General features: G+C 32.1%; 1 protein-coding gene across 1 annotated transcript; it reads left to right on the top strand.

The window, feature by feature from the left end:
- The first annotated feature begins 5,936 nt into the window (after nt 1-5,936).
- LOC132722047 (translocon-associated protein subunit delta-like) lies at nt 5,937-17,602 on the top strand. The gene is made up of 6 exons (XM_060706449.1): nt 5,937-6,094; nt 13,370-13,488; nt 13,791-13,871; nt 15,429-15,518; nt 16,162-16,227; nt 16,878-17,602. Exons 1-6 carry the CDS (start codon nt 6,031-6,033, stop codon nt 16,983-16,985), a joined length of 528 nt encoding a protein of 175 aa, XP_060562432.1. The 5' UTR covers nt 5,937-6,030; the 3' UTR covers nt 16,986-17,602.
- The last annotated feature ends 8,486 nt before the right edge of the window (nt 17,603-26,088 follow it).

Genomic DNA, 26,088 nt, shown 5'->3' with positions numbered 1-26,088 from the left:
CCAAAATAATTATTCTAAATGTGGATATTGGCCTTAATTGAAACGCGTTGCAACGCTTTTCACTTAAATTGGGCTAAAATAGCACAAAAATACGACTTTTAACTTGTTTTTTGGGTACATTTCTTCATTAAATTTTTGCACATCTTTCTGTTTAAATTGTTCATACTGATGTTTGTAAGAAATTCAAATTTTATATTTTAGGCTTTTGGACTTAATGTCTGAATTTATCATAAATGATTTATGAGTGAATCTAAGAATGCTTTTAATTGACGCATCTTCTTTGATTACGCCCCGCACTGATACACTTCGGAAGTACACAAAATGACTATCTATATTTTTATAAATATTTGATAGAAAAAAAGGATTGTAACAACAAACATTAGAATAATCATGTAAATAAATACATATGTGATACAAAAGATGGCGTCACAAATAAGTTTTAAACATGTAAATTAATCAGAGCATGCAATCGTCAAACATGGCAAAAATATCATTTTAAAAATTGGTTCCAACAAGTAACGCTGGTGTAATAATTTGTCAAGGATTTTGTCAAAATAGATTTAAAGTTATTAGTAAAAGTCACAGCATTTAAGACAGAATAACCAGAGAAAGTTTACTCCTATTAGAAGCATTACAGAAATTAAGGTAGTTGTTTTTCCCCTTGGATGAAGACTGTTTTGTTGCTGCACATCTTGAAAATTCTGATCTTTTCGTGAAAATCTATCATTTCAGGAAATCGACTTTTTAATTCTGCAAAGACTTTTAAACGTTTTTCAGCGTAAGAGTATATTTTGCGCGACACATCTATTATCGTACCAGTATGTGTTTTACTGGGTTCCAAATATTTCTTTTTATTACATACTTATAAATGAAATATTGATGAAATTAAATACGTATTTTCATTTTCCGTATTTTCACTGATAAACTTGCCGGACTACTTTCTTCTTAATTCAGCCAATACACACAATTAAAGGAGAATTTTTGAAAAAAAAGTGGACGATCATAAAAGAGAAAAAGTGTATAATAAACAGAAAATTCAAGTTCTTTTCATACATATAGGATTTATTTTCATCTTGTGATATGAAAATTATCATATTTCACTTGTGGATATCGCTATTCGTACACTGTGATGCTACATGTGTTTAAACATGCAACGTAAATAAAACACTTGAAAATATTGCAATAAAAATGTCACATGTGCGTCTGAATCGGTTCATAGTTCTATATACAAGTATAGCTCTACAATATTTACAATCAAACACAGTTAGTTGTTTGAATTGATGACCTTAATGTTGTTGATGTTGTTGTTGTTGTTGTTGTTTTTGTTGTCGTTTTTTTTTAATATTAGTTTTGCGATTTGTTTAACATATGTATTTCTTATGTAGGTTTTGTTATCTGTACCCCAATCATCAAATATAAGAAGAATATACGCATTGTAAAATGAAATGTTCATATCATCAATAAGATACAATTAGGTGCATTTTAAAGGGCCAATTTTAGTGTTAAATGTGTTGCATACAGGATCAATCTGAGAGTGCAAATTCAATATATTGAAAATAAACATATGTATACATCACAACAGCAGGTGTCAAGTGCTGTGTGGCAGACGTAAAAAGTTGCCACGTACTTCACTTCAGTGTTGTTATATTTTCTGGTCCTTCGGAATCATAGAGTCCAACACTTTTAAATGTTTGGAATTGAGAACCGCTCAAGCAGGTGCTAGGGGGCATAAGGGATCACCCGATGTTGCACTGTTTCCTTATTCCTCATGTCAAACCGTGTCTGCAATTTTCATGTTATTTTGCTGTTTTTAATGCTTACGAGGGATCACTTTTTTACCAGATATCCTAATATTAATACTTTCTGCACTTCAACATTTTCTAACAGTGTCATTTGTATTTTCAGTGTAAGCTGGCATGTGCTTTCCAACTTTTCCCTAGATCCAATAACTATGCATCTGGTGTTGGATGCATTTTTTCGTTTATATCATTCAGTAATGCAATAAAGATTAAATTGTAATTTCATTTGAATATCTGATCGAAATTATAGAGATGAGTCGTCAGCATATAAATTGATGTCTACGTCTTGACAGGCAGACGCTTATCGTTACTATAATTATATTAAAAATGATAAAACTCTTAATATAGAGCCTTGTGGCACTCCTGATTAGACTATTAGAATACAGATTGTTATCTTTCAACTGTCACTTTTGACGTCTGCTTGACAATACGAATCAAATAATTTCATTTATTATAGAACAGAACAGAACAAATATTTTATTTGACTTAAGCATTACAAGCCCATCGTCGTTAACAATGAAAAAAGAACATATAATTATACTTTATATAGTGGAACAGTATAAAGTGATTTATGTTTGTACAGTTACATCTTATTTTACATCTTAGCACATTTAAGGCATTTCTGGTGTTTAAACACTTTTCGGTGTAATTCTATCTTTCGGATCATAGAAAATTTTTCACCACAAGGTGTCGCACGCAAAATTTTTATCTGAATTTTTTTTTCACTCTAAGAAATATATTTATATATACTCAAAATTTACATGGAATAAAAAAATATAAAATAAAAATAACAAAAAAAAGGAATGATTTCAGATTGAGAACGACGTTTATATTATTACAATAGTGAATCCCTTAATTTGAAAGCTTTAACCCATTACTTCATGAGCATTTTGTGAAAAATGGCTGTTTTCATTGAAAGGTCTCCCGTTACAAGTTCAAATTGCTATAATACTATAAAAACTGCTTCAACACTAATCAAACTTGGCACAAATGTTAACTGGACCATTGCCCTTCCGAAAAAGTGGTCACTTTTTTTAACAACATTTCTCAAACAAAAACAAGTGTTGGGGGCTTAAATAAGGCATTTTTTCACCATTTGAGACAGCAAAAAGGGGGGGGGGTGAAATAGGCGTTAAAAGGCGTGTATATGAAGCAATGGGTTAAAACAATATAGAGCCAAATTTTTTAAGATCTTCTTATCACTACTTTGCATTAATGATATATACTTAATTATATTTGTGTGGGTATAATAATATCTGGGTAGACCTATATATAACCTTCTTAAATCGACATAAGCTGTACATTTTAAAACAATGTGAAATTCGTCCTCTAGGTCGTTTAAATTACATAGTGTATATTTACGTTCATCGCGCGGAATATTGTAGTGTCGGTCGACTTCAATGTTAAGTTTATGTGAAGAGAGACGTAATTTAGCCAGTGCGTTTCTAAATTTTGTATTTTCTAATAGTCTGATATAATTTGACTGCTCAAATGTATCTTTTATCTCGCGGAAAATATTTAAGGAACTTGATATCTGCAACCCCGTTCTCCAATTACTTATGTATATATCTCTAAGCCTACAACGTAAGACCGGGACAAATACATTTATTTTAACGGATTCTGGATATAACCAGACTTCACTTAGACCAGAAGACTGAAGGATATCGCGTATAAATGAGAACCAATTTTTTATTGATTCGTTTATATTCGTTATATACTTATAAATGAAATATTGAGAAATATTGACAAAATAAAATGCGTTTTTTCATTTTCCGTATTTTCACTGTAAAAAATATTTTTTACTGCAGTGAAACATATATTCCGTATTTTCACTGGTGTCTTGCTGAACTACTTTCTTCAAAATTCAGCCAATACACAAAACTAAAGAAGATGTCTTAAGAATTGTAAGGCTAAAAAAGAGAGAAAAAGTATACATGTATAATAAACAGAAAATTCAAGTTTTTTGTATTTCTTTAAATACAAGATTTTTTATCTTGTGATATGAAATTTAACATATTTCACTCGTGGCTACCGCCACTCATGAAATATTTATTTTCATACCACTCGATCAAAATAAATTCTGTATTTATAATATCCTCTATGAATTATGCATGGAAATAATAAAGTTTTAGTTAATAAAAACGATTTCGTGGTAAACCAAATCAAATATCTTCCCAAGATCAAGGCATACGGCTACCATTAAAGTTTTACAATAGCCATCATTTATCCAGACATTGATTAGCCTGGTTAATGCTGTAGGCACGAGTGATGTTTTCTTAAAATAGATAAATACAGAATCCCTAAAGAAAGCCCTAGTCGGACTGTGTTTAATTTATAATATCAGTTTGTTCAAAATAACCATGCGTCTAATTAAGAGATCGTGTACCGTACTTATGCTGTTGCATGTGTATTTTTATGCGATATATGGTGTAATTACGCATATCACTACAATATTCTAAAAACCCGTCTAAACCTGTAGATTCATTTGCATCTAATGTGCCTTTATTTTTATTAATCTCGAATCGTGTCAAGTTGGTTTTACAGTAAAACTGAATCAGAGATGAGAAATTACATGTCCTCTTTACATGAATAAGACATATCTTTAACATTTTTCAAAAAGAGTATTGCTGTAAATGTCTCTGGCCAAGAATGTGCATGTTTTTCTATTTTCAATATATTTTGATATGTAGATTACAATAAACACGATAAAAGTGTTTTAAAATGTCCTTATATGAAAAAAAGCGATTTAGAAGGTCGTATTTTTCCGTCACTCGATCAGTAATTTCCGCCACCGATCGATGACGTGGAATATCCCTGCCTAACTTTTTTGACCTTCTATGTTAGGTATATTTATGTGTAAATATTTTCTCTCTAATACAAAATATCTATCGTCATGCGCATTTTTGTATCCCGCCAACGGCTTGTATTATCTTTAAGGTTAGTCAAGCGTCTATATTCCTAGGAAACTTTTGTTTAAACAAGTTACTTTTGTCGGGTTTCTTTCGTGACATTACATGTTTTTGAAGGAGACTATCAGAATTGTTGACAAATGTATTTAGCATATTCACAAAAAAACAAACAAATTCCCTCTCCCATATAATACAGTGTGGTCCGGCTCATGAAGATAACATTTAAATTGAATTGATATTAGTTCATTGATATTAGTTGAAGAGTTAATCAAAGAATTAGGTTAAAGAGAAGCTGTGGGACATAACTGGTCAGCTTTACCGAAACAAGTTTTATGAAGTCTAGCTAAGTCTATAAGGTCAACAGACTGATGTAGCAAACTCTAAAGGACCTTCTCATAATGTCCGGTGTCCCGAGGGCTCTGTTACTGGTTATTGTCTAACATCGATCATGTGGTACAAACTTTAAAGTTTAAAGCAACAGCAGGGGTCAAAACCACCTCACCTGTTGGAGTCAATTAAGAGATGCATAAATTCCTGTTACTCGAACAAATTAAGTCGCCTCTTACGATCACGCAGGATAAACGATGGCTGTAATTCTTATCTGTTCCTTTCCTACATTAATCAAATAGATGTATTAAACTACCTTCGGATGCCCTTTGCTAAAAAATAATGATGGTCCCAACATATTAACAATGTAACATCCAAAGCAAACGAATGTCTCCTTTAAATGTTTTTATTTCTTTTCTTTTATTATTTTTCAGTTTTATTTCTATAATTATTTGTTTTTGCACGTCTAGCAGAAGCACCTTGCCTATATAAAGTTGAAATTGTATAGTGAGTATTTGTCAAATTCAACATGAACTAATCTTTGTAAAACATATGATGATAAAATTAATCTCTGGTCACCATTAAAAACTTAAGTTTTTTTTTATATGCCAGTCTCGTACCCAATGCTATCTCAAAATATTTATCCTATAGCTCAATTGCCTCCCAGGCCATATCCAATTAAATCCCAGAACGTCTTGTAATCTTTTCAGAAACGCAAAAAATCAGTAAACTTTCATTTTAACCAAATGTCACATGTGTTAGAATTTCATGAAATGTCTATCAAAATATACTTAGATCAGTGATACAAAGATAAAAAATATTTTACGAGTATATTTCGGTAATGATTAAAAAATAGATTTCTGTAAATTACAGAGAAATTCGGTAACGAAACGGGTCCAACGGAAGTTACGGAATGTAACGTTTCGCCGTACGGGGTTTAGAAGTTGTAACGAAATAATCGGTTATCCTCGGATTTTACTGTGGAAAGACAAAAGATGGAACTCGCCGGCAAAACAATATTCGCATTTTGCATGATAGTGATGCCATTTATGGTATATGGTAAGAAATTGCTTTCTCAGTGAAAACATTTGATGATCAGATTTAATAATTTTTATTTACATTCCTGCCGATTTTACCTCGATCATTACAATTGAAAGAAAAATTCTGCTTACGTGGCAGCCATTAGTGGGTGGGGTACATAATTTTACAAGTAGCCGGTGATGATTTTGTCAAAATGTAAGAAAACCTCAATGATCGGAAACAGTTTATTGTTGGTCTATACTGAGTGTTGTCCTAATCACCCAGGCATCCAGATTTCAGTTTATTTTGTCCAAAATTTTATGTTCTATGTTCAAAAAATAGGGTATACTGTGCTCCTCTTAGGTCACGGTACTTAACACTTTAAAACAGTAAAGAACACAAACAGTAAACTTTCACTACAAAAACTGTCATAAACTGTATCATTTAGTCATTTTTCTGCAATATGACACGAGGAAGCAACAATATATTCAATCTAAATTAGTTTTAATTTGTCAGATGTAGACCGTGTGTCGGCCATTTTGAAAATAGTATGTCATCATTTAACTCGCGGTAATGGTGTTTTATTTCTGTTTTTTCATGTTTCAGTTAAAATTTCTTTATGTTATTTTGCATAATTTAAATATTAAAATAATCTTTACATTGTAACTCAAAATTTATTTTTTTAACAAACAAGAACATTAAGAAAATGATGATTGTTTCAGACGTATGCACAAATTTAATGGACTAATGTTGTTTTTTGCAAAAGTTTGTAAAATGTTGCTCAGTTTTATGAAAAAATCTATAGATTTAAATTATTTTGCACAAAAACTTTGTTGTTAAGGTGTTTGAATAAAATATGTCAATTCTGACCAATTTTAACACTGGCCACATGAAAATATGCCATTACCGCGAGGTAAGTGATGACGCGGAATTAGTGATGTTGAGTATACTTCTCACCGAATGACAGACTTTTCCCTCCATTACCAGTTCCTCCCCCTGACGGTTCTCTCCCTAACCATTTCCTCCCCTGACGGTTCTCTCCCAAATTTGAAATATGCTGACAGTTCTCCCCCAATTTTATTTTTATAAGTTATCATTTTAGTTTTGACTTAATCTAATAATATTTCTTAATGAAGATTATTAAAAGAATGTGTTTGATATTAACTGCATTTTATGTTTTATGTTTATCAGCTGAAAAGTGTTTGTAAATTTAACACCTTTTTTCAGTATTTTAATCCTATCATAATCAACACCTTTATTGTGAGAGATACATGTATAGATCATTGGACAGTGATTGATATACACCCAGTGTAAGAAATTAGAATTTAAGTCGACTGGGCTGGTCGGACTACCAGAATGGAATATTTCACTAGCCCAAAAGACATTTTACTAGCACGATTCATTTGTTCAAAACAGTTGTTTATATTGCCTCTGAAAATACAGTAGCCTGGTCGGGCTTGTAACTGTGAACAGTTGGTAGCCCGAGGAGAAATTTAGTAGTCTGGGGCTATAGGACTACTGCTAATTTCGAACACTGTACACCTGTAATTATGTTAAGGTCTAGCTAATGTGATGTTCATTCATTTGTTAAATAGTGAATAAGGTGGAAACAAGTATGTTCTAGAAAATAAATAAACAAAACTGGTATGCAAACACATTCCACATATACTTTTTTCGAAATCGATTTTAAAAACATGTAATCATTAACTTGAAACAATGTATAATACCAAATAACTAATATAATACTTATTCATCAACACCTTTTCACAGCTATTTTAATCTAATCAACACCTTGATTCTTGAGTAATGAATTAATAAACACCTCAATTAGCACTGACAGCAAACATTTAACTTAACGCATACATGTGTGTATTGAACTCCTTTTTTCTTCATTATACAAAAGTTTAGCAATTAAAATTTATTAATCATTTTTTGCCTATAAATTTCATTTTTATTTATTAAAAAAAAAAAAATAATAATATCTTATGATTATCCTTATCAAGTAAATTATTCATTAATTATTTTCAATGACTAAACACATTAAAAAGTATACATTACATCTAATTAAAAATCAGAATAATTAACTAATATCATCAGTGATCAATTATTATTATAATTATGTTAAAAAAAAAGTTTTTCTAATTCAATTTATATCAATTGATAATAAAGTTACAAATTTATTAAACATCTAAATACTTCAATAAAATATTTTTTTCTCTAATTTATATTAATTTTTAGCTCGACTATTCGAAGAATATGAGAGCTATTGTAGTCGCCCCGGCGTCCGCGTCCGCGTCGGCGTCTGCGTTGGTTAAAGTTTTTTGTAAAGTCAAATATCTCAATTATTACTTGAGATATTCAATTGAAACTTACAATAGTTATTTATAGTAACAAGGTACATCAGCTTGACAAGTTGGATAACTCTGCCTACAATATTGACAGAATTATGCCCCTTTTTAACTTAGAAATTTTGGTTAAAGTTTTTTGTAAAGTCAAATATCTCAATTATTGCTTGAGATATTCAATTTAAACTTACAATATTTATTTATAGTAACAAGGTTCATCAGATTGACAAGTTGGATAACTCTGCCTACAATATTGACAGAATTATGCCCCTTTTTAACTTAGAAATTTTGGTTAAAGTTTTTTGTAAAGTCAAATATCTCAATTATTGCTTGAGATATTCAATTGAAACTTACAATACTTATTTATAGTAACAAGGTACATCAGATTGACAAGTTGGATAACTCTGCCTACAATATTGACAGAATTATGCCCCTTTTTAACTTAGAAATTTTGGTTAAAGTTTTTTGTAAAGTCAAATATCTCAATTATTGCTTGAGATATTCAATTGAAACTTACAATACTTATTTATAGTAACAATGTACATCAGATTGACAAGTTGGATAACTCTGCCTACCATATTGACAGAATTATGCCCCTTTTTAACTTAGAAATTTTGGTTAAAGTTTTTTGTAAAGTCAAATATCTCAATTATTGCTTGAGATATTCAATTGAAACTAACAATACTTATTTATAGTAACAATGTACATCAGATTGACAAGTTGGATAACTCTGCCTACCATATTGACAGAATTATGCCCCTTTGGAACTTCGAAATTTTGGTTAAAGTTTTTTTGTAAAGTCAAATATCTCAATTATTGCTTGAGATATTCAATTGAAATTTAAAATTCTTATTTATGATAACAATGTACATCAGTTTGCAAAATTGCATAACTCTGTCTGCAATATTTGCAGAATTATTTGCCCCTTTGGAACTTTGAAATTTTGGTTAAAGGTTAAAAATCTTCAAAGATATTTACTTGAAATTTTACACATGCACTTAGGGTCATAATTGGAGGGGCATAATTGTATGTCACTGACCAAGTTCCAAACTCTATCTTGCATTAAGGCTGATTCATATCCCTTTTCTACTTAGTCTTTTGGTTAATGTTTACATGCAAGTTTTTACATATCTCAATAACTATTAAAGATATTTATTTAAAACTTCACATATGCATTTAGGGTCATAATTGTAGGTCACTGACAAAGATCCATAATTCTATCTTGCATTTAGGCTGATTTTTCTCCCCTTTTTCAACTTAGAAAAATTCATGGTAAAGTTTTGCTTGTAAGCTGTTATTTCAATAACTACTGAAGGGTTTGTGCCTTTTTTGGGACAATTTTATGCATTCATATAATAAGCAGTGATTTACTTGATAAAACATCTTAATAACAAGCTTTTTGTACCTTTTTCTGTCAAATTTATGTATTCATAGGTAATTAGTATTATTATACTCAATAAAAAACCTCGTGACATTACCTTCCAAATAGTCAAGCCAATTCTGTATAATTAGACTCTCTCTAGACTATAACATGAATTTATAAAAAAAAATTAGCCCTTTTGTGAACTTAAAAAATTTAACATTATCAAGGCTCTTTTACTATCAAGCACTTAGAATAGTCGAGCGTGCTGTCCTACAGACAGCTCTTGTTGATAATAAACTTACCGATTTATTGTTGCTGATGATGCTAACAAAATTGAAACTTGAATTAAACATCTGAATACTTCATTTAAGTATTTTTCTCTCTAGTTTATATCAATTTATAATAAACCCAGGGCTTTTTTTCACAGTTTGGGGAAGCAGCCCAGCCCTTAATTTTGGGGAAAAATTACACGGTATATTTGCAAAAGGGGAAGAAAAAACTTGATGTAAATTCAATTTTTGGGGAAAACTGCATGATTTTAAAGAAATTTTCTTTGGGGAAGCAGCCCTATACCGGCCTCTGTTATAGTAGGTAAAAAGGCCCTGATTGACAAGTTGGATAACTCTGCCTACCATATTGACAGAATTATGCCCCTTTGGAACTTCGAAATTTTGGTTAAAGTTTTTTTGTAAAGTCAAATATCTCAATTATTGCTTGAGATATTCAATTGAAATTTAAAATTCTTATTTATGATAACAATGTACATCAGTTTGCAAAATTGCATAACTCTGTCTGCAATATTTGCAGAATTATTTGCCCCTTTGGAACTTTGAAATTTTGGTTAAAGGTTAAAAATCTTCAAAGATATTTACTTGAAATTTTACACATGCACTTAGGGTCATAATTGGAGGGGCATAATTGTATGTCACTGACCAAGTTCCAAAACTCTATCTTGCATTAAGGCTGATTCATATCCCCTTTTCTACTTAGTCTTTTGGTTAATGTTTACATGCAAGTTTTACATATCTCAATAACTATTAAAGATATTTATTTAAAACTTCACATATGCATTTAGGGTCATAATTGTAGGTCACTGACAAAGATCCATAATTCTATCTTGCATTTAGGCTGATTTTTCTCCCCTTTTTCAACTTAGAAATTCATGGTAAAGTTTTGCTTGTAAGCTGTTATTTCAATAACTACTGAAGGGTTTGTGCCTTTTTTGGGACAATTTTATGCATTCATAATAATAAAGCAGTGATTTACTTGATAAAACATCTTAATAACAAGCTTTTGTACCTTTTCTGTCAAATTTAAAAACTTAACATTATCAAGGCTCTTTTACTATCAAGCACTTAGAATAGTCGAGCGTGCTGTCCTACAGACAGCTCTTGTTGATAATAAACTTACCGATTTATTGTTGCTGATGATGCTAACAAAATTGAAACTTGAATTAAACATCTGAATACTTCATTTAAGTATTTTTCTCTCTAGTTTATATCAATTTATAATAAACCCAGGGCTTTTTTTCACAGTTTGGGGAAGCAGCCCAGCCCTTAATTTTGGGGAAAAATTACACGGTATATTTGCAAAAGGGGAAGAAAAAACTTGATGTAAATTCAATTTTTGGGGAAAACTGCATGATTTTAAAGAAATTTTCTTTGGGGAAGCAGCCCTATACCGGCCTCTGTTATAGTAGGTAAAAAGGCCCTGAAACCTACCCATTTATTTAACATCTAAACACTTCAATAAAATCTATTTTTTTCTAATTTATATCAATTGATAATAAACTTACCCATTTATTTATCATCTAAATACTTTAATGATAATGTAATTATAAAAATAAAAATGGGGAGGAACTGTCTTCTAATTTGCAAATATGCAGACAGTTCTCCCCCAAAATAGGGAGAGAACCGTCAGGGAGGAAACGTCAGGGGAGGAACAGGTAAGGGAGAGAATAGTCTGACTACCCTTCTGACCTACGTTATGTATGAAAAGGTCCATAACTGTATTACCAGAATTCCACTTGACTTTACAGGCTGTTGGACAACCTATGAAACAGGGACAATTGATTTTGCTCCAGCCCCAGAAATTAATGATTAAAGCAGATCTGATTAAAGAATAGAAAGTGGCTAGCCATATGGGCCTGTACTGCTAGCCAAAAGTTCTAACCTTACATAAGTCACAAATGGCTAGCCTATACCAACTGTTGAGGTTAGCTGTACAGATTTTTTTATTAACAAATAAATGCAGTGATGAAGATACTGTTAAAAACTTGCACATCTTGAATTATATTTTCACACAGAATGATATCTATTTTTCTTTTTTCTAAATAAATTTATGGATGATATCCGGCCCTTTATATTATTACAAGATATCAAATAGATCTATCAGAAATAAATTCAGCTTAAATTATGTAGTTTTCGTAAGAGGATGTTAATTTTGTGTTACTGTATTTACAATATTATTGAAAATATTTTGTTATGATCTAACTACTACTAAAAACTGACCCACATACTTTAATGTCAAGTCAATTAAAGTCAGTGATTGACCGATAGCGTGCTTATGCAATCATGAAAAATAGCTACACTCACTGCATTTTTAAAAGAAATTTTCAATGCTCGCTAAATGTGATCAAGATAAAAAAATTATTACAAATGTATAACATCAATTTTGCCCATGATTTAACGATGTTTCAGTTTATTTCTCTTCAAATTTCCACACAAGCTTTGTTAAAATCTGTGATTTTCAGAGGAAAAAAACTTCCAATCATCAAATGCCCAAAAATTGATAAATCTTCTGTAATTGATAAAGTTTTCATGATAATACAATCTTCATTTAGAAACACAAGTGTACATATTCATTATTGTTTTAGGTTATTTATTTTAAAAAAGCCGTACAGCTAGCCTCAACAGTGTGTATAGGCTAGTCGTACGTAGCTCACCAGTGTTTTTTTTTTTTCACCAAAATATTAGGCAAAATTCGGCCCCATTCTCCCCTCAAAATAGTATATTTTTCCCCCCTCAAGGCCAAAATTTCCCCCTATATGGCAGCCCGAATTTGCCTGCAATGAATATCATTTTTTTGCAACTAACTGCCGAAAAATGTTTTATTTTATGCCTGTAAGAGTTACTGTTAAGCAAGGTTGTTTACAAATCGTTCTCTGGTAGGTAAGGGGAGCTACTCCTGGAGTCCCAACAAGTTTAACATGTGAGGCATCGATATTTTAGATCTGTATATTAAGAAAAAGAGACATATTTTAAACGTTGCAAGAGTTGCTCAACAATACAAAATAAGTAAACAAATAAAATTCCCCCTCCTATTGCATTTTTTCCACTCCAAACTGAAAGGGTACCAACGCCCTTCCCCCAAAAGCTAAAAAACATACGGCTAAAAATACGGGCCCGTACGGCTAGCCACTGCCTAAACTGGCCTAAAGTATATTTATTGCAGATCTTTATTTAAATAGAAATGTCAAGTTGCCATTATTGAATCTTGTAATTAACAGGTATATTTCATTCATTGAAACGAAAAAAAACAACAAGTCATTACTAATTCAGTATCTTCCATTTAGGTTCAAACACCACAGCTTTATTTTATTTACAGGTGACTCTTGTTTGGATCCTAAAGTCAAGTCATCAGTATATACAACCACAGAGGCTACCTCATCAATGGATACCATTTTTATTGTACAATTCTCATTGACATGCAAGAATGGTCTCAAGGTATTTATTTGATAAATTAACAATTCCCATTTTTTCATGGATGTTACCATATTTTGTATCAGGGCATGAGCACCGGCTTAGAACTGCTGTCTAATGGTGGATTTAAAGGGTTTTTTTTTTCAAAATTTATTTGTATTTGTTCATTATACTGTCTTACTAATTTTTCAAACTTAATTAAGTTACTATTAAGAAATACACCACACTAAGTGAACAGAGCCAAATGATTAAGTACTTGAATAAAATAATTGACTATGACTTCTGTTTTCATGTTTATGCAAGTGATAAGATTTGTAATTTTGCAGGATCTTACTTTGTTTGCTGATGTGAATGGTCGTACACTGGCTGTGACAAGAAGTGAAGATAACACAGAATTTCAATACCAGGTCAGTATACAATGTATATTGTGTCCATTATGTAACAATTTGATGCATGTGTGATTTTTATAGATTGTAGATTGTCGACCTTTGCCCAAGGCATTTTGTATGTTGATTATTGCAAATAAAATATTGAATTGCTGCTGATGATCCGTCTGTGACATGACTGAATTTTTACTATAGTCTTCTAACTGGTAGCTATTTGAAAACCGAAACATTTCATAGTTTTATATATATACATATATTTAGAAGGAAATATAAAGTACAGTCCGACCCCGGTTATTCGACAACCCTTTATTCGAATACCCGGCATTATCCGAAGTAGATCGGCGGTCCCGTTTTTATCTCTATATAAATCAATATAAATACGAGCGTATTATTCGAAATGCATTATCCGAATACCTCCTATTTTTCGAAGTAAAATTTCGGTCCCGATTATACAATTATGAAAGAATTTCACACCTATTATTCGAAGCCAGCCTAATTATTATTCGAAGCCAGACTAATTGGCGCAGATCCACTCGCTGACCGGTCGACTTGTGAAAAATATCAACAGTCATGCGTGTATTTAGACAATCATGATAATAACTCTTTGTGTGTTCTTTAATCAACTTTAATTACCGAAAATGAAAAGCAATGCACCGTGTCCGATTTTGTTACTGTTATTGCGTGAAGATGACAGCAATAATTTTCATACATACCGTACATGTAAATTTGTCAAAACATCCAAAACATTGTTTTCATTAATTGTAACGCTACATGAGAGTCTGTATCCTAACCGAAAATACCAGAGATTAGCTGTATATACCGTAGTGACAACACGGCCATTATCAAGGCTTTGCGCGAAACGACACGATACATAATGTAGAATAAAATGCAAGTATTTATGTCTTTAATGTCGATTCAACAATTTTTACGCATCTTTACTTTAATATTTATTTTTTCTCAATTGATTACAGGAAGTAAAAGTGTTGTAAAAGGTAGTTTTGCTATGATGAGTCTAAGTGGAGTAGTTTTCGTTTATCACAATATTCCGATTTCGATTATTCGAACCCATCGATTATTCGAAGTAAATATTCAGTCCCAGGCACTTCGAATAAACGGGGTTGGACTGTATCTATTCTATTTTTGTGGTTCAGTATTTTAATTATGGATCCTGTTTGGTAACTTGTTATTGAAATCATTTAGCCATACATGTATATGTCTAGATGTGAGAAAGCTCTCCAGCTAGCTGAAAGAATGCTAGTGGCTCTACTTAGGTGCACTGAGGGACACTTGAGGTCTTCCTCAATCAGTTATGCTGGATAGTCACCATGTGACCTTTGAATTGTCAAAGTGACTCCACCTTACATCTTTAAAGAACATTCTAGCCTTGTTAGTCAAGAGTTAGTGATATGAGTACATATGTTACAATTTTAATTCCCTTAACCTGCTATGTCTTTTAAATGAACTTGTCCAGCTTCTATTTTTGGAACAATTAATTATTAAATTCAATTTAGGAGATATTAAGATGAAAATATAAAGTCATTTCAGAATATTGCTCAGCATATACGTCTTGTTTTACAGGTTAGTTTTAGTGATGAAAACAAGAATTTACCATCCGGCAAATATGATTTGAAGTTTTATGATGAAGACGGATATTCCAATTTGAGAAAGGTAAACTTACGATGAACACAACATATTTCCCATAGTTTTCTTTTCCTTAAATGCCATTTCTTACTGAAATATTGTTGCATAAATATGTTTATATTGTTGTCGCTACCCAGTGATTGTTTAATTTTAGTATGTAATTTAAGTAATAGTATTCTAAAAGCTGGCAAAATATACAGTTTGTTCTGTTATTAATGTTGTTAGACGTTAAATAGAAATAGTTTTAAGATGCATGGGAACTGATGCTTTACTAGCTGTGCAGTAAAAAAATGTCCACCTACCATCAAAAATGTTAAAATTTTGTTTCTGAAAGTTTTTTTATTCTTTAGACATATAGCTTAACCATCCTTCACTTAAAGTGAAGAAATAGTGATTTTTATATTTTTGATAGCAGGCAAAATACCACTGTTTTAACTAGGTTTTGCTACTTTTATGACAAATTGTTTCCCATGCAATGCTGCTTTCTTCACATGATAAGCATCTTTCCAGGTGTTAAATCATTGTTCAAACATTATAAAATACTGGTTTACCTTAACTTCAGAGGAAAAATCAAAATTATTTCTGAGGCTTAGTATGTCTTTAATATTGTTAAAACAATTGTATATATGGCTATCATTAGCTGATCTTATTTTTTTAAATCTAATTACAGGCACAGAGAAGTGGAGAAAATGTAGGATCTGTAAAATCTCTCTTCACCATTCCAGTTAACCATCCAGTAAGTTTATTGACCAAATTTGCTAGATTAATTGATTTAAGATATTACTACTGTGTCAAATGATTGAAGCAATACTGAATGCAGATTATGTTTTCCTCAAGACTTATACTGTTCTGCCTGTAATATAATTAATGACCCAAATGCAAGGCATTGTTTGTTTGATTTTTGTGCCAATTTTTAACAAATTTTGGCCATACCTCTGGCATCTGCGGTTTGTCCACATAACCAGGTTACTTGGATAACTAACCAGTATTTAACAATTTGTACTCAGTACTACTCAATGATCAGAATAAGCTGTGAGAGGCAAATGTCCAAAGGGACGTTGGTGCTGATTAGTTAAGGTCGTTGACTTCAAACTGCTTGCTCGGTACAGCTGTGGGTTTGTATCCTGCCAGAGACTTTGGAATCTTTTTTTATAGCTATCCAGTTAGCTTACTTAGGCTCAGTGGTTTTGTTTGTGTGCCTGCTTAAGTCAAAAATAATGAATGGCAGGGCACCTGAGGTCATATTTCACCAGTAAAGCTGGAAATGAAGCCATATGATCATTAAAGAGTAAGTGTAGACTTAGTCTAAAAAAAAGCATACACTAGTATTTGTACATGTATTATATCATATTAATTTTATATTATATATGTATGTTATAATTTTAGGGAGTATGGAAAGGCCAGCTTGTACCAAGCGAGTTTGTAGCACTAGCAGTATCAGCAGCTGTGTTTTATTTTGCATACAGTACGAGAGCACAACTACAGTCATCTTGAGTTGTCATCTTTAACATCTTACTAGTATATAATTCATCATGATTTAAACAGCTATAGTTTAGATATAAGTTAAATAATGAAGACTTGTAAGAAATAAAGTGATCATTTCCTTAAGAAAAATATTTTGAAAGCAGATCAGATATCATGCAGATTTTATCATTTTAATTAAGGGAGTATTGTTATTGTTCACTAATGTATTATTGGGGTGGGGTAGGGGTCAGTAGGTGCATTTTTCAGAAAAAAAATATGCTTATATTTCAAAATACTTATTAATATAGTATGATATTTTTGACAATTATATGGCTTTGATTTGATACAAGTTCAAACTTTTTTGGGGGTTTGGAAACCATAAATAAACTTTGTTAATTTAAAGGATTTAGTTTGACTTCTGCTTTTGAAGGAATATTACATTTTATTATAATTTTTAGACGATCAATAAGGTATTTTTATTTTGATGTACATGTAAATCATGGAAGTCTGTGAGTATGGTATTTTGTAACTCAGTGAAATTGTCAATAGAATGAAAATAAAACAAAATAATAATGAATTTAAGAAGTGCTTTAGGAAAGAATGTTTGCACATGTCTTTTTTAGGAATAAATGTTTTGTAAAAATGAATTGTGTTTTTGTTTGTGATTTCTAACAAAGCTTTCATGCAGTAAAGAAATGTGGGATTTAATGCAATAGCCAATGGTAAACCCCATTAAATAGTGGGACTTTAATTGTTGTGTCTGTCTGTCCGTCCATCACAAAAATTGTCCAGACTTCTCCTCAAAAACTTCTCTTTATATGAAACTTTACAGGATTGATCGCTCTAGTATTTGCGCATATTACATGGGTTTTCCGGTTGAATGACTTTTGGCCCTTGAATAAAATGCATTTTGCCCTGTAAATGATTTTTGTATTTCCTGCTACACAGAAGCTGCAACATGCAAATGGCTATCATGAAGTGACACATTATTTCACTGATCGCTCTTGTTACATATAAATAGCCTCATCAAGCATTGACAGTCAGATGATTAAAGACATGCTAAACATTGCTAATTGGAAATATCCCTTCCAATTTTGGCTACCAAAGCAAAATTGATCTGAAAATGCAAGGTCAAATAGAATGTCAAATATTAGCTGATTACTCAACCTATTTGTACTACCCAGTAGAGGGAACTGGGATTCCAATTGACTGGTGTATATTTAACTTTTCAGATGCAAAACTAGATCGATGTGGTATTGATCTGTTAATGACAAAACATGTACCTAGCTTGTTTCCTGCATTATAGAAAATAGTTCAAACATATTCACTACCATCAGCTTTTTAAGAATGAAAAGGTTTAAATTAATAAACCCCTAAACCAACCAATCAAAAATAAAATAAGTGCACACTGAAATTATGTTATATATTTTTATGCTCCCCGAAGGGTGAGCATATAGTGGCCGCTTTGTCCCTCCGTCCGTCCACTATTCTTGTCGAGGACATAACTTTGAAAAAACAAAAGGTTCACATGAAACTTTGTAGGCAGATAGATCTCATTGAATAGAAGTGCAGTGTAAAAGAATCATAACTCTGTCTTGCCTTATTTTGGAGTTATTGACCTTTGTTCATTTTACACTTTGAACTTTGTCTGGGACATAACTCTGAAACCATAAAAGATATCAACATGAAACTTTGTAGGAAGATAGATCTCACTGAGTAGAAGTGCAGTGTAAAAGAACCATAACTCTGTCTTGCCTTATTTTGGAGTTATTGCACTTTGTTCATTTTTACACTGAACTTTGTCCGGGACATACTCTGACACCATAAAAGATATCAACATGAAACTTTGTAGGTAGATAGATCTCATTGGGTAGAAGTGCAGTGCAAAAGAACCATAACTCTGTCTTGCCTAATTTTTGAGTTATTGCCCTTCGTTTTCATGTTTACACTTTGAACTTTGTATGGGTTATAACTCTAACTGTAAGAGATATCAACATGAAATTTTGTAGGTAAATAGATCTCATTGATTAGAAGTGCAGTGCAAAAGAACCAAAACTCTGCCTTGCCTAATTTTGTAGTTATTGCCCTTTGTTCATTTTTACACTTTGAACTTTGACATAACCCTGACACTACAAGAGGTTTACTTACCTGTGTCCAAAACCTATTCAGCATCAACCGGTTCTTGTTATGTATTTTAGACAACCTTTAAGAAGTTAATGATGGAGCGCTCGATTAAAACTGACCTGGCTATTACTTAGATAATGAAAAAGTATGTCACTGGTTCATAAATTCCACAAGTTTAATCCATTGTACAAAATATTCAAATTAGAGGGCCATAGCTTTAATAGACAGTCAAAACAGTAAAGTTTAAGGTTATATTTAGTCACAATTTGCACCAAAACATACCAGATGTCCAAATTAATGAGTGAAGCAGTATATGGCCCAGATTTGACACTAGAAAAATAAGTGATCCTCGTTGGACCAGGCCAGTATCAACCACAAGAAAAATAATTTGAACAAACCTAGTTGAATACCATTAGATATCTGTAATACCATTTTATGTATCAAACATCTTGGTCTTGTAACTTTGACAAAGTTTTAAATTTGTTCACTGTACAAATGTATACAATCAAAATAAGTGTAGATATAAACTAGAACTGTGTCCAAAGGACACGGATGCCCCCACTGACAACTGACGGACATACTCACAAAATGGTACTTTTGTGTCTTTTCCTTTGATCTTTATGCCTCCACAAAGTGGGAGCATATAGCGTTGCACTTGTCCGTCCGTCTGTCTGTACGTCCCGAAATCTTGTGAACAGAACTCCTCTTTAACTGGATGGCAGATTTTGCTTTAACTTCCAGGGATGATCAACCTTAATGTGTAGATGGTAGTAAAGGAAGGAATTTTTGCTGCGACCAAATTTAACAGAATTATGGCCCTTTGTTGATTTTTTCACTATATACTATGTAGAAATGTTGTGAACGCAACTCCTCTTAATCCTGATGGCAGATTTTGCTTAAACTTACAGGGATGAACAACCTTAAGGTGTAGATGGCAGTAAAGGAAGGAATTTTCACTGCGACCAAATTTTACAGAATTATGGCCCTTTGTTGATTTTTTCACTAGATACTATGTAGAAATTTTGTGAATGCAACTCCTCTTAAACCGGATGGCAGATTTTGCTTAAACTTCCATGGATGAACAACCTTAATGTGTAGATGGAAGTAAAGGATGGAATTTTACATAAGAAGCGCTGAAGAGCTATAGGTTAACATTACATTAACCTATAGCTCTTCAGCGCTTCTTATGTAAAATTCTTCTAAGTAAAATTTCCAATAACCGTAAATTATACCATACCCAGACTATGGTATAATTTTCAGTGAAGGAGTAAGTGTTTCTGGGCGGAGCTATAGGTTAAAACAGATACATGCACAGTACGTTGACTGGAGTACGGGTATTAGTTACCCGCACTCTAGAGCATGTCCATTGATTGGCTCATTTTTGCTGGGGTTTACATATTGTGACGGCAGAGTTCAGATGTTCGATCATTGGTTCATTTTTGCCGGGGTTTCATATTGTGACAACAGGGAACGTGCTTTTATGTTTGACTATGATACAAAAGAGAAAGAACACCAAAACACTCGGCAATCTGATAAATACTCGGGGGCTACGCCCCCTCGTACAAATCAGATAGCCTCGTGTTTCGGTGCTCTTTCTATTACGTGTCTGTGTTCGGTAACGCATTAACCTGTAACTATTTCTGAGATATAGCTTATAACTCTGTATACATTGCAAGCAATGTATACAAAAATGAAATTCATGTCCAGAAAATTATATCGGTGACCTCTAAGATTTTTGGCTTGAAATGTTTATCATATTCTAAAATCATGACGAGTTTCACGAATACATGTCGAACATCTTTAATTTTGCCTATATGTCGTTATTATATTGCACGTTTGTTAATATTAGTTTTGACAGGTTAAATGACCGGTTTTTTTGTTGTTGTTTGTTTTTGTTTTTGACAGGTTTGGCCATTTGTTGCCGAACCGCTAAGCTAATGTTTTGTTGCAATCGTTTATATACGACCATATAACCCGTAAAAGCTTCATAACAAATTAATAATACAGCAAGCATCTTTTTTATAGAAAGAAATTGATTTCTTCATAAATTGACAGCATCCTAACAAAGATACATTACACTGTCAATTTATAAATCAAAATAAAAAAAAATAATAAGATTTGAATGTTTTATATGCGTGTCTTTATACAGCATGGCATCTTGACATCATGACATTTTGCGTTAATATGCCCGCCAAGACGTCAAATATCGACCGGAGAAGTATAACGACATAAATCTGTCCACATGCCTGGAAGGTTGTCGGCAAGACGCCCTTATTTTTTAGCCTTCTCATAATAACTAACGTGCAGTTGAGATAAGATATATCAACATACCAGAAATACTTGTTGGCATGCCTTAAACTATGGAAACGTATATGGTACACCCTGATGATGTCATTTCACGTGGAGATGTGTTCTTGTAGGACGAAATGATTACGCCAAGTTATCATAAAATATAAAGAATGATATGATAATTTGATCATGACGTTATAAAAGAACACGATTTGTGGTCTTAAAATAAAATGACATAACTACATAATAACGTATTTTGTAAAAACTGGTATGTTGACTATGTTCGTTATTTACGGTACTATGACTTGCTATAGGTCGACATATCGGATTTTACTGTCTTGTCATTTTCTGTTATAGACGACAAGTACAGATTATGACAACATATTCATGTCCTTAAAAACTGTTATTATCACATTATCATTTAGTTCCTATGTCTACTTATTAAATTATGTTGACTTTTGTCTTTATAATGATTTTTTCCCAATTTCATCGCGACTTATGTACATAATTATGACACGTCGACATACATTATGACAATATTTGTTGTTAATGGCGGGTTTTTGACAATTTAAAATAGTTTGAAGTCGACATGAATATATTATGTAGGCATCTATATGTAATTTAAGACGACATTTGATATCAATTACGATTTTCGTCAAATTTTTGACCTGCATCTAAACGAGCCTCGTGTCATGGATTCCAACACGGGTAAGATTTCCAAACTTTTTTTATTTTGGTTTCCTTTATATGCTTTGAACGAAGATCTCTGTCTTACAACACTTTAATAAAGTATTGATTAATTTCCATCTTTTGAGAAGCCAAATGTTAGAGTGAAGAAAAATTCGTCTTTCTCTCACTTGTTTAAAATGTGCATGACTGGTCATGAATGAATAAATATATAAATAAAGCCTTATGTCTTCAGTTGTTGTGTTTCTTGGCGGGAATATAAATTCAACGAATTTGCTTGTTGTATATGAAGTAGTTGCTGAACACAGTTCTTTATATTTGACCTTAAATTTAATTATGAAGATGACATTCACTATATTCAAACTATGATTAACGTATTTATTATAGCTTCAAAGAAGTTATTACTATTCTTTATTTAAAAGAAATAATTATCTTTTTCACATTTAAATTGATTTCACAATTGTTTGCAAATTCTTTGATAAGAAACCAGGATGGGTCATTTACATTAGTTTGAAAATAATGGAATGACCTTTGATATACATTGTTTCTTGTGCATAATTTTATGTTTATAGAAATTTTCTTTTTGGCACTCAACATTAAAGTTGGTGGGTTGGGTGGATGCTTTGTCCCACAAAGGCCACTTTTACCTGATGTTTGAATAATTTTATATGGATTGGCATTGAATATGTATTTTTTTTTTGTATAATGATCCTACATTATTAAATCTGTCAGATATTTATTTTGAATAGTAAAAGCATATTTATAGGGTGGGGTAATTTCACGTGGAAAAACCTTTTACCTTAAGAAATATGAATATTTGTATGCTCCCCAAGGGGGGATATATAGTTGTCAGTCCATCCGTCCGTCTGTCTAAGACATAAGTTTGGTTTTAAGTACTTGTTCACATAGTTTCTTGAGTCAAAGTCAAAAGTTCCTCACTTTTGCTCATACAACATATATGTATTGACTGATGATAGTCAAATGTGGTAGGTAGATAGATACAAATGTACAATGAATGTAACTGTTCCTGTATATGTGATGTCAAGGACACCAATGCTAGAAATATGTTTTTACCTTTCCTTGTGCAGCCTTCATTTATTGGTTGATATGCGATGAAATACATTGACAATTCTGCAGCTTTTGGGAGCATTACTCGCATTAAACTGTTTGGAGTTGGTGCTTGAAATTTTAATAGCAAAATACTGTTTCGATGCATATGTAATTAATTGTACTAAAACTGATATCTTTCCTTTATTTGTAAGAATAAAACATTAAACTCAACAATGTTGAATTAAGATGCAAATACCATTTCATATGATTTCAGATGTCCATTTATTATTCAAATTTCACCCAACTTGCATATGTGACTTCTGCTGCTAAAATTAGACCACAATCTGACACTATTTGCTGTAAAACTTACAGGTTACAATATATTGGCATATTTTATGGTAAGTGGCGGTTTCATGCAAAATTACCCTATCCAATATATATACCTTTTACTATTCAAAACATACACAGGAGGGATTTAATAATGTAGAATTATACAAACAATACATGTATGTATACAATGCGAAAGCCATTTAAGATATTCAGACATCATGGTAAACGGCCTTTGTGGGACCCTCCCTAATTTACGGCCATAATGGTTTACTCTCCAAGAATTGCTGTTCCAACAATATGGATAACAGTAATCCAAATATTCAAAGTAATGTTTAAAAGACTGTTAACAGTGAATTAAACTATTTCTGGCATATACGTTCATTTTTATAAGAACTGGAGATAGACCATATTTTGTTATATATTTTATGACTCATTTGTAGATCTGATCTTCCTATCAGTCATATTTGTTTATTTTTCTCAATTCTAGGTGGAAATGAAGATAGATTGAAAATGCATAGTTTGCTATGACCGCTACCCAAATGCATTTTACTACCCCTGTGGCCACACTAGCTGTCTGGTATGTGCCTTGCATTTGAAACAAAATGGTGGAAGATGCCCACATTGCAGGGGAGACATTACAAAAGTGCGATCAATCTTCAATGATTTTGAAGATTAATTTGTTTGAGACATTAAACATTTTTAATGCATACTTTTAAGTGACCAGCACTGGATGTTATTTTATATCTATTTTTCAAAGATAATATTGTATCATTTAAGAGAGCATCAGATCTGAGTTTTTAAGATTGTATAAGGAGTCTGTGTATATCATTTAATCCTTAGCTTACTGAACAATTTTATGTTAAGAAATTATGTGACAGTTGTCATTCTATTATTTCAATGATCATTAATGTTTTATGTGTCACCTCTACGGAGTAGTGGCGACATATAGGGATCACTTCTCCGTCGTCTGCCTGTCCGTCTGTCTGTCCGTCTGTCCGTCCGTCACAAAACTTGTCCGGACTACTCCTCATAAACTACTGGTGCAATTTCATCCAAACTTTACAGGAATGATCAGTACCAAGTCTAGTTGTGCACTGTCCGTCTGTCTGTCCGTCTGTCACAAAACTTGTCCCAACATGAAATTGGCCATCATGAGGAGACACATGTGATCACTGATCGCTCTTGTTCAGTTATTCAATAATGATTTCATAAATTGATTATCATTGAATTGTTCACTTTTTATGCCACAGCAGCATCTGCAATGTTATGGCATACAGCGATTCACCTGTGTATGTGTTTGTCTGTTATATAAATTACATAGTGAATGTTCTTGTTAAAAACCACAGTTGAAAAGCTTCCAAAGTTGTTCAAAAAATTTGATTGTATGCTGGAATCTGGTTGGGGTCAGGGTCAAATTTAGCAACACCCCAGTGGGGGCATAGGTTTCCCTTGCATGTATGTAGTTAAAACTTTAAAAAAAAAAACTTTCTTTGAATTGACAAAGGCTAGAGGTTAGATATTTGACATAAAACATTAGTTCAGTGGACCTATACAAGGATTGTTCACATTATAGCTTTTAGGTCAAAATTGGCCCTGCCCCGGGGGTCATTGATTTTCATTTTGTTCATATAGCAAAAACTTTAAAAAAAAAATCTTGTCTGAAGCAATACATCTTGTTGGAATGTCTTTTATACATGTGTACATGTTATGTAATTTTTTATTTATAGATTCATTTGCTAGGAGTAATTCGAGAGGCCATGACCTCTAGCCAGAGAAATGTTTGATTTTCAGAGATATTTATGAAATGATTAGAGGTTATGAAGATGTGAGCTTTGTAGTGATATATACGAGTATGAAACAATATGAGCACATGATAAGGATGCTATGAAGATGATTTTTAGTCGTAAATGTTTTTTTTATGTTTTTAGAAATTGGTAATGCCTAATTGAAAAGATATTTAAGAAAAATAATTGTATCTGCATTTTAAAGTTCAATACAGCTTTGTAATACAGTAAATACCTAATCCTTTTATATATACTTTTTTTTAATCAATTATTGCACTATGGCCTTAGTATCTTAACATTAGACACAAATCATCTGCAGATTGTCATTTATTTGAAATGCTGAAATATGACCTTGACCCCAAAATGACTAGACACTAGTGCATTATAGCTGAGTTCAAGTGTATAGAAGCAAAAAGAAATATACTTATGTTATATTTATGCGGTGGCACATCATTTTTTCACAAATACAATCTTTTTTCAATAGTCTGAGCTATTCTACATGTACTTGCGCTGGCAATGGCGTCACACCTTGGTTAAAGTTTTGCATGTAAATTAAAATCTCCAAATTTAATAGAAATATCAGTTTGAAACACCAAACACAAATTAATGATGAACATGTGAGATCACAGCACCAAGGACCATAACTCTATATTGCATTATTACAGAATTATTTTGGATTTAGAAAATCCTGGTTAAGGTTTTATATGTAAGTTTTTTTCTCTAAAACTGTTAAGATACTTGTTTGATACTTCCCAAGCATATTCCAGATAAACATGCAAGCTTGTAACACCAAGTCCCATAATTCTGTGTTGCCCAAATAAAGAATCATCCCCCCTTTTGGACTTAAGTCTTGCTTGAAGTTTGCACGT

The sequence above is a fragment of the Ruditapes philippinarum genome, unplaced genomic scaffold, assembly GCF_026571515.1.
Source record: "Ruditapes philippinarum isolate M1 unplaced genomic scaffold, ASM2657151v2 ctg853_1_1_1_1, whole genome shotgun sequence".
In the NCBI taxonomy this organism is placed as follows: Eukaryota; Metazoa; Mollusca; class Bivalvia; order Venerida; family Veneridae; genus Ruditapes; species Ruditapes philippinarum.
The sequence above is the reverse complement of the archived record's forward strand: the minus strand, read 5'-3'. Positions and strand labels throughout refer to the sequence as shown.